Here is a 10,616-nt window from a genome sequence, read left to right on the forward strand (position 1 = left end):
TAATATATAATAAGGTTTGCTTTAACTAACCAAAGAGTTAGACCAAATTGAATTTTTTCAAAGTCTTCTTAAATTCCACGGTCAACGCCGGGCACTTGAGCTCGTTATTATTAATATTATTATTACCTGAAGTGTCCCAATCCTCCTTTTCTCCTGGTGAATATGGAAGACGAACTCCATTATAAAATGCAACGATTTCCCTTTCCTAATTATAATTGTTGGATCAGTTTTTACAAGAACTTCAAAACATTTTATTGCTTATTTTTCATTTCCCCAGCAAACATTAAAATGTCAATAATATTTATTAATATTAAACACGTAAAAAATATATATTTTAAACTACTTGAATATTACCTTGATTTTTCTTCTGGCATACAATCCTTCTCCTCCTCCTTCAACTTTACTAGTCAGCACCTAGAACAAGAGAACTAAGAATGTCGTCTTTTATAAGGATTTTTCACGATATTCATCACAATGTGCTTAGGCCCATCGTGACTTGTTGAAATCAAACCAAATCAAATCAAAACAAATCAAATCAAATCAAATCAAATCAAATCAAATCAAATCAAATCAAATCAAATCAAATCAAATCAAATCAAATAAATCAAATGCTTACTACATGAAGATTTAATGTCTTTGAGTCACAAAAAATATAAATCCTCATGATGGAAAAAATGGGTTAGGTTTTTATCAATTATTGTAGTGGGGGTGGGGGATTCTGGACGAGTGGACGAGTTGGTAGGACGGTAGGTAAAAAAAGCATAAACATCATATCAAACAAAATAATGTTTAGCACAACAAATTACCAATAACAACAAACTTAATCATACTTAACAAGGAAAATGAAAAATAGTCAAATTTGTATAAGTAAATCGAATCCCGACCAAATAAACTCTGAACTTTGCCTTGAGATTTCTTATTTTTAGTTTTTAGCTGTAAAAAAACTGCAAAAAATAGCCCAAATCTGCTCAAATGATTAATTGGCATAATTTAATATAATATAGTGCACGCGCGCTGAATTTTCCAACACATATTTTTAAGGCCTTCCGCCCTAGCAAACATTGTTTCTAAAGGTCATGAAGAGGCTGTCACTGTATTTTCAAATTTTCAATTTAAAATCTAATTCAAAAATTTAATAATATTGTCGTTTTCTAGCTTGATTTAATAATATTGTCGTTTTCTAGCTTGATTTAATAATATTGTCGTTTTCTAGCTTGATTTAATAATATCGTCGTATTTTAGCTTGATTTAAGTGTATCATTCTGAAAATTCCCTTCATTAATTACTAAGCAGAAATGCGCATTGCGCAAGTCACTGAAATGAACATTGGTAAATTACCATGGAATTTTGAATTAAAATATTAATTCAGAACAAGGAACAATATTAGGGTTTTGTAAAATATAATGAAAAGTACACCTGACAAGTTCTAGATTCATATGGATCTTCAATTAGTGGGTTGTCACCAACATTAGTTTTACAACTTTTCATGTACCGTACACTCTGGTTACTCAGCCTAAACAGTCGTTTTCTTTAAAGGGACTGAATGCGAAATTTCAAGTGACCCTCCCTGCTTTGCCGGATTTACCACTGTAACCTTGAGACCTCTTTAAATTTAATAATTAATTCATTTTTTTTTTTTTCTGTAAGACAAATTTGTACTTTTGTAGAGAAATCACAATTGACAATAATCAGTTTTCAAAATTGTAAACATTGATATTTAATTCAGACTTAATCAGTCAAATAATAGTTAATATATCATAATAGTTGTTATTTGTTTTTATATATAATGCACTTAAAATGACTTTAAGTGTCTCTGCCACGTGTAATCATTCAAAGCATTGAGAGCAGAGACATCTGGCGGCCAACTATTTCGGCGTTTTAAGGGCATATTGTATACAAAACGAATAAACCATATTATCAAATATTAACTATTTACGAGTGCGTCGAAAAATAATCGATGACTATAGATTGTAATATCTGAATGATTTGTTTGAAATTAAATTGATTTTTTACGAACCGAGTCGTATATTGCAACTTTCTGAATTTGTAGGGACGCTACGTTCTCATATAAGTCATTATTAACAATTTTCTCCTTATAGACGCAACAGATAGAAGTAAGACTAGTATAGCAATCAAAAGCGATTATTTTTCGCCGTAAGCCTATACCCCCTTTTATTTTCCGCGAACACTCCTTTTAACCTATAATTAATAATTATACCTTGAGAAGTGAGGCACTGCGATATCGTTCTCAATTTGAACCGTATCAAGGACTGCAGGGTAGGCTCTAACCATTCGACCATCTTCAAACTGACCGACTAATGCTGTGTATAGGTCAGGATACAAGAATCCTATATCTGGACCAGTCATCTTACCATTACTGTTTACCCGACCTTTTTCATAAAATTCATTTAGCCTTGGAATCAGACTTAAACATGAGCAAAACTGCCGCCTGCTTGATTATGCAAAATCTTTGTGAAATTCTTTGCAAAACCTTAGGTCTACATCTCCACATACGTCAGGCGCATTATATTGCATTTCAGCCCCCTCCCAAAACATTTTCTCCCAGTTGAAATATATGAACTCTAAAACATGTTGTTTACTCATGGAGATGGAAAGTTGATATTTAAAGTAAAAAATGTTACGAATCAAATATAAAAAGGTTATTTCTGTCTTATGTGTGATTTTTCCAAATCCGCCAGTTGTAGATAGAAAACAAAACAAGAAAATGTTCAGTAAAATTTTCTTTTATCTAAAATGATAAACAATACAAGTAAAAATGTTTTTATCATGTTTAACATGCAATAGCAATACGATTTTTTGAATTTCTTTGCGCACAGAGTGTATCACCAAAAAATGACAATTTATAAACAATAAAACGCGAGAAGAGCGTTGGTTTGACATTTTGTTACATAGTAAACATTCTTGTAAGGAACATTTCACATAAAACAAAGATCTGTTTACTGTTTTTTCATATATTTTTTAAGCAAGTATATTCAATATGATACTTTCGTCTTTAAAGGGACTGTAAGCGTAATTTATGTGACCCTCCAAAGATGGCAATGCTCGATTAACAACACTTTGTCTGATTTAGTATGAATTAGATATCCATGTTTTAGCTTATTTAAACTGTTTATTTTCATTTGTGGTTTCTCTGCAAAAGTGACGTGCGCAAATGCGAATTTCTTGCCTTTATAAAGGAATGGATAAATTCACAGAAATAAACACTGTCCTATTCAGAAAAACTATATTAGCTTCAACATTTTTGAACATATTAAGGTTTAAAAGCTACCTTTGTAAGTCGGACATTGCTATCTTTGCATAGAGGGTAACTTGAAATTACGCTTACAGTCCCTTTAAATTGTCATGTTTTATTGACACCCTGTATCAACCTGTAATATAGCCTCCACCTTCCACCCACTGCCAGCACTGTCCCCAGTGTACACCATCCTTGTACCGGCCCAACCAGCTCACCTGTACAGTGTACATTTTACAATAAAGGTAGGGATGAGCCACGAATGTCTTGTTTTTTTTTTAAATTCAATATTGTTTAGGTTTTAAAAGGTACTCTAATGATTTCAGCTGTTAAACATATTTAAAAAAAAAGTTCTCTATAAGTTGTAAAAATTTAAAAAAGATTTTTCAAAAAAATGCAATAAGACGAGTTAACCAATCTATTTCATTTTCACTTCAGGCCCTGCCTTATTTATTATGAGCACCAGGTTCATGTTTTTTCAAAAAAATTTAAAATTTTAATAATAATAACAAAATAAAAATAATAATACTTATAATATTAATAATAAAACTATATTATGCAAAAACCCAAATGTAAGCTATAGATGATAAAAGTTAAATAGTTGCATGTAGACAAGTATTTCATTTTGTGAGTAACCTTATGCAATATGTTTGTCTAGTCTAGAGCTAAGGACGTGATTTTTTTAACGTCTTTATATCAGCAACCTTAAACAGGGGTGTATACTGTATATTTTTCAGAGTCGAAATCATTTTTGATAATTTGGCGGGAAAATAATAAAAATGGTCACCAAAAAGGCAATTTTAGTCATTCTTTTTGATACTTTTATGGCAAAAATTCAATTATTTTCCCAAAAAATAATATATTTTGTCCCAAATCAGTAAATAAACCTCCCAAAAACGTTAAATAACTTTTGGGGAAAATGATTTTTAAAAGATACCGTTCACATCCCTAATCTTAAACCTTAACTACAACATGAGGTTGTAAATATTTAAGGATTGGAAAATAAATGGTTGAGATAAATAATCAGTTCTTTTTCCTAGTTTCCAGATAAAATAACGCTAGCCTTGAACTCAATGTCATTGTACAGAGTATCCCATATCATATTAGACTATCTCCAAGCTTCAATGCCAAAATAAACCCATAATACTCGAAAAACCTAACATTTTCTGGAAGAAAAAATTTATGCCTTATTAAATTTTACGAAATGATATATTCTCCTTAATATTTCTTATTATTAGTCCCAAAAAAAACATAATTTAGACTGATTAACGATCTTATATGATATGGGACACCCTGTATGTTAAAATTTATCAGAATTGTTCCAAATATGTATGTTAAAAAAACAATGATAATATGGAAAGGTCCGATTGCAATATTTCACCTGCTGTCGAAATGTCCTAAATTTTTTCATAATGATTGTTCTAGCAGGACCATTTAGTTTACTGTACCGACACCACCCTTCTACCACTGAAGTATCAGATGTCACCTAGTACAGATAAAAAACTTTAAAAATCTATCAGAACTAAATTTGATTAAATCAACCTAACCAGAGGAGCTGGAAACTTATTAACAATATGAGTTAAGCTTTATAACCTTTATAACAAACAAGTTAAGCGATTTAGTATTAAAATGTGTGATTATATTGACCTTTTATAGGATGAATTTGATGATTTATTGATTATTAATTTTTCTAATGATAAAAAGGTATAACTTCGCTCATTTCAAACAGTTTCATTTAAAAGTTATCAGCTGCGAACTAATAATTAGTTAAGGTTACATACTGTAAGCGGCTTAAAGGAACTGTAAGCGTCTTTATAAGTGACCCTTCATGCAGGTAGGTCAATGCCAATTTACAACGGTACTCTTGAAACCTTTGACTGTTCATCAAATAGAATACTATCTCTTTGAACATATCGAAACCTGTTTAAATTCCTCTAAAAAGTAGATTCTATTATCTCCCACTTTTAGAATGTACCTATTGATATTTCTTAAATATAAAACAGCTTGCAAACAAAGTGTTCTGCAATTCAAAACATTTCAGTAGATTAAAAGAGATATGTCCAATATCCTTGATCAGTCAAAGCACTTCAGTTTCAGTAGAAGTAAATATTTCCATTTACTGTTTAACGCCGATCAAAGGATTTATCTCTAATTGGATAATGAGATAGATAGAAAGATAGATGTTAACGCCTTACAATCTCTATTAGTTCAGAATAGACAACAAGCACATGGCTAAACCCTGATTGGATCAGGTGCTAATGGAATCGTCATACAAGAGTGAAAGGCTTAAATGGTACCGTTGTGAATCGTGGGTGCTCCTCTTTAAATAGAAGAACACTTGAAATTATTTTCCCCTTCCATTTAATCTTAATTGGTTCTTACCAGTCTTATTTTCCCTTGAAGATATCCGTCCTCCCAAATCCCAGTGAGAGATGATATTCCTGCTACTGAGCTGGTAACTATGCCCCAACCTGACCGCAATCCATCTATATAGCTGCCGGTGAACGTGTCACCATCATATAACCTGAAACATTGAAATCAAACTTATTATACTGTCCTAATCAAACTTATTTTACTGTCCTAATCTAACTTCTTATACTGTCCTAACCTGAGTATACCAGACCCATGAAGTTGACCCATCTTATTATTCTGTCCTAACCTGAGTATACCAGACCCATGAAGTTGACCCATCTTATTATTCTGTCCTAACCTGAGTATACCAGACCCATGAAGTTGACCCATCTTATTATACTGTCCTAACCTGAGTATACCAGACCCATGAAGTTGACCCATCTTATTATATTGTCCTGACCACGTGGATTCCTCCTCATCCTCCCTAAATATAGATCGTGAACGTTGGTAAAAGTTTATTTCCAAATCTCCAAATCAGTTTGGGGAAAATATTAAATATTTCAACAACTGTCGACTCATGGAGGGTCACAAGAAAATGCTGCGAACGTCTCTTTAAGAGAATTATGCATGAGATAATACAAATAAAAATCACAATTTATAAAGTAGGTTATTTTAATTGGTTGGTTCACCGACACAGGGTCAAACGACCTAGGGTCAAAACGGGACAAAGGGTAAAATGACAAAGAGTAAAACGACATATGTCAAAAAGTGAGACAAACGGGCAAAATTTCATTTAGACTATTTTTGGTTAATTTGAACTATTTTAATGTTCAAGATCGTTTGACCCAAGGTACGAGTTTTAAAGTCTTGCTTTCAAAGTATTTTTTTTTACATTTTTCAAAGTCATTTTGATACAAGATTCAAGATGATGAGAGTCTGTAAAGAAATCATCATCATTGCAGACATCTTTAATCGAGCCTCCACAACCATTTCATTGGAGATCCAAAGATTTTTGGAGACCCCCATAAATTTTCATTTTCATTAAAAACCTCATCGGTGACCCCAAGTTTTTCACCTTAGACCCTCAGATTTGTATTGTATACCCAAAGCTTTTTAATCTCAATCATCTCTAATGAAAATCTAGGGGTCTCCGATGAACATTTGGGAGTCTCAAAAAAAACGTCGGGGATCTCCAATAAAAAGCTTGCAGGTCTCCGATGAGAAATGGTGACTCTCCGTACTCCGATGAAATAGAGTCTCCGATGAAAGGTGAAAGGGGGTTTCCGATGACTTCTTCCTTGACTCGTTAGTTGAGTTGAATGTGTATATGGAGTCCGAGTAGATTGACCCACCTGTCAAAGGTTGGATCTATAATACCAGGATCAGATTCTTCTCCTTCATCACCATCTGGGATAAATATTCCTAAATTTAATGTTAAAGGGATCGTTCACTTATTTCAAACGAAAATAATGTTTCACAATTTTTTCTCCTGCTCAAATAAGTCTGTTTGGGAAAAGCATCGTTGTGTGCTCCGTGTTTAAGCATTCAACGTGTTCTGACTTTTACTCAACAAGAATTTGAGAGCTTTATCATATTTCAAAACATGTTTCTTTTATTGCATTGTGCAACATTTTCACTCAGAGCTAAAAACTTTAGAATGGTGGATATCGAGATCAATGCTTGATCTCCTCTTTTTCTTAATCTCCAGTTTAAATAATGCTTGTTCTCTTCTTGTTATTAATCTCCAGATTAAATAACCGATCGGGATTAAGGATATCCCATTCAAAAGTTTTCAGCTCTGGCCAAATATATTGGTAAACGGATAATCTTTCTGGTTTTATTTTTTGTAAACTTATACTTTATAATCTTGTTGTTTGACAAGCATCTCATATTCTTGGAAAGCCTCTTAAAAGCTAAAAGTTAAAAAACTTAAATGTTTTAAACGGACCAAAATATACCTTCTAAAAAATAGCTTATTTCATTTTGCCAGAAAACCCGGTTTGCTTGTTTACCATGGGTTTTATGCAAATTTTCTTTAAATTAGTTTGTTCAATAATATTAGAACACAAGAAGTTAAATCATAAATTAGGTAGATTTATTTATTCAAAACTAAAAAATTATTTATAAAATTCACGCAATTGATAATTATTTAATTATTTTTAAACAGTTGAATTATGTATCTTCCTTGATTAATCTGTGGTTTGGTGGCAAGCTGATATTCCAAGCTACAACAGTCAGGCTCAGTCCAGGGGTCAACTAGTATCTGGAAATCATGTTCATACATCATTGTACAACATGTACATACATCGTTGTACATTCATCATTGTACAACATGTACATACATCATTGTAAAACATATACATACATCATTGTCCAACATGTACATACATCATTGTAAATACATCATTGTACAACATGTACATACATCATTGAACAACATGTACATACATCATTGTAAAACATATACATACATCATTGTCCAACATGTACATACATCATTGTAAATACATCATTGTACAACATGTACATACATCATTGTCCAACATGTACTTACATCATTGTACAACATGTACATATGTACCAGGCCATTAACTTTCGAAAAGAAAAAATAAATATATAGATACCCATGTTCGCATACCTGGGAGTGGGATTCAATCCAGTCCTCAAGTTTTGTCAGATGTGGATTTTTTTCTGTTTCCTTATTTTTTATATTTTCCTCCGTATTCGGAGTTTTCTTCTCTTCTTTAGTTTCAGAACCATTTTTGAATTCCTCTTTCTGATGTTTTCCTGAGATTTCTGTTTGCGGTAATCTACCTTTTTCGTTTTTCACCATTTTTGTTGTATTTTACATCTAAAAACTAGGTCTGTCCATACTTGTTGTGTATTTTGTGTGAGTTGAAGGATTAAGAAAAATATTATCTTTATGGATGTTATGCTAAAATTTGTTAAAATTTTGTGTCTTTTTATAAAGGCAAAATGATTTTTTCCATTTGCTCCCCTAAACTTATCTTTTCCAAGAAAATTATGGGGGGAAGGGGGCACACCTCGCGGACCCCTTGAAGGATATCTGTGGTATTTCGTAAGAGGGGGGGGGGCAAGGGTGCTATTGAAGTCGTTCCCAAAGAAAACTACCCAACATCTACTCTTTCTCTAGTTAATACAGGGTTGCCAACAAAAGATGAGACTGTGAAGACGACCTTAAGCTCTTAAAATATTACAATTCCAGGATTGAACTGCATCTTCTCTCTTAAAAGGTTTTTTGCTCGTTTAACGATTTGGCAAAAAAAAGTTTATTATGGTTGGAATCATGATTATAAGGAAACACGCAGTTTGAATTACGTACAGTCGTCTCTGCAGTCTTATCCCTTCAGGGAAACCCTGTTTATCCGAATACGTATTTCTTTGTATAAAGGACACTGCCGAATGTATATACTCTACTCTGCACAACTACAGGATTTGAACTAGAAACTAGATTTGTCACTCTGCCAAAATGTCCTTTCTCAGATATCAACATAATTATCTTAGTTGTTTTTTTTTTGTGCAAACAATGTTACAGAAGAAAATAAGAATTTTGTTTCAATTTCAATGTATTAAATAAAACCATAATTGTTTTAAATGAGCTGAAGACTCTTAATCCCGATTCTCTTTATCCACTGTGGACATGGTAAATTTGGCAGCAAAAAAAAACTTCATTTTGGAAAGGCCAGAACGACCAGAACTAAGGGTATTTCATGATCATTAATTTAAAAACAATCTTCCTCCAAATAATAAGTATACTGAGTACACATCACATCGCTTAGGACCCTGGTCGATCAAGAACTTCAGCTCCTGGATACCTCTGTAGACCCACATCCTCTGCACCAGCGACAAAAGCCCTAACCAGCTATCACAATTAAACCACTTTTCCAGGATAATTCATATTATATAATTTAAATTCTCCGCTAAAATATACCTAAAATGGCCGTCCTAGAGTTTGGTGAGAAGAAATTAATGATTTTGATTAACAATATTATCCTATTTAACATTGGTTTATTTGTACGAAAATTAAAAAACCACTAAAATAGAAATAAAAGAAATGTAAAAAAATAAAAAAAATAAGAATTATAATCAAAAATTGTTGAAAAGGAACAAGATCGTGAGGAAATTCAAAAAACCAATTTTAAAATCTCCAATTTAAACAAACAAAATGGGATTTTTATTAAAAACTTTTTGAGGGCGGACCAGCCGCCTTCTTTGAGAAAGATGCAAAGGAGCACTTCAATTTACATTTGACTGGTTCACAACCATGAATGAAATGAAAAAGATGCAAAAATGCATGAAATGCATTAGGTGTACGCATCTTTTGTACTGCAGTGTACTGTCACTGGGCGGTAATGTAAACACAAGACGGATGTCGAAGCCTGACATGGGATCATCTTTCACATAAATAATCAATGAAATATTCTGGTCATAGGAAACTATTGTGAATTATCCAAATTATCAAAATTAAATGCTTTTAACCTCCTCGGATACTAAACGAACACTGATGCACCCATTCTTGTTTAGAGATTCACCCAGGGAGTAAAGAATAGAAGGGAGATATAAGTGACGCGGTTCGCCCTACCATATGATTATACATGCTTTGCAGACGGTACTGATTTTGTATAATAAATGTTTGTCTGATGTACAATTACCGCGTATACAATAACCTATTTTGAATATGTTTTATACAAATAGAGTACCCGTCTGCAAAGCACGCTTAATCATATGGTAGGGCTAACCGCGTCAGTTATATCTCCCTTCTATTCCTTACTCCCTGGATTCCGCCCAGAGGGAACTGGTTTCAATATGTACGCAGATTATACGCAACTGTAATTAACTTTACTTGTATTACATTCTTGACACTTCACATGGGTAAAAACATGAATAAATCCTGTGAAAAATCAATCTTTTTTTGTATATTTGTAATTACATACTAACAATATTAAGCCGTACAAGTTACAATATATTGTAATCTAATAATAATTAAAAA

At 32.5% G+C, this 10,616-nt stretch overlaps 1 protein-coding gene across 1 annotated transcript; it reads right to left on the reverse strand.

Annotated features, from left to right (window-relative positions):
- Positions 1–37: 37 nt before the first annotated feature.
- Positions 38–8,505, reverse strand: LOC111713722 (histone-lysine N-methyltransferase SETD7). The gene is made up of 11 exons (XM_023488660.1): positions 8,244–8,505; positions 7,790–7,868; positions 6,958–7,012; positions 6,015–6,089; positions 5,636–5,777; positions 4,635–4,739; positions 3,390–3,471; positions 2,219–2,390; positions 1,417–1,513; positions 355–414; positions 38–205 (listed from the first exon to the last, which is right to left on the reverse strand). The coding sequence occupies exons 1-11, from the start codon at positions 8,436–8,438 to the stop codon at positions 38–40; spliced, it is 1,230 nt and encodes a 409-aa protein (XP_023344428.1). The 5' UTR covers positions 8,439–8,505.
- Positions 8,506–10,616: the final 2,111 nt, after the last annotated feature.

The sequence above is a fragment of the Eurytemora carolleeae genome, unplaced genomic scaffold, assembly GCF_000591075.1.
Source record: "Eurytemora carolleeae unplaced genomic scaffold, Eaff_2.0 scaffold782, whole genome shotgun sequence".
In the NCBI taxonomy this organism is placed as follows: domain Eukaryota; kingdom Metazoa; phylum Arthropoda; class Copepoda; order Calanoida; family Temoridae; genus Eurytemora; species Eurytemora carolleeae.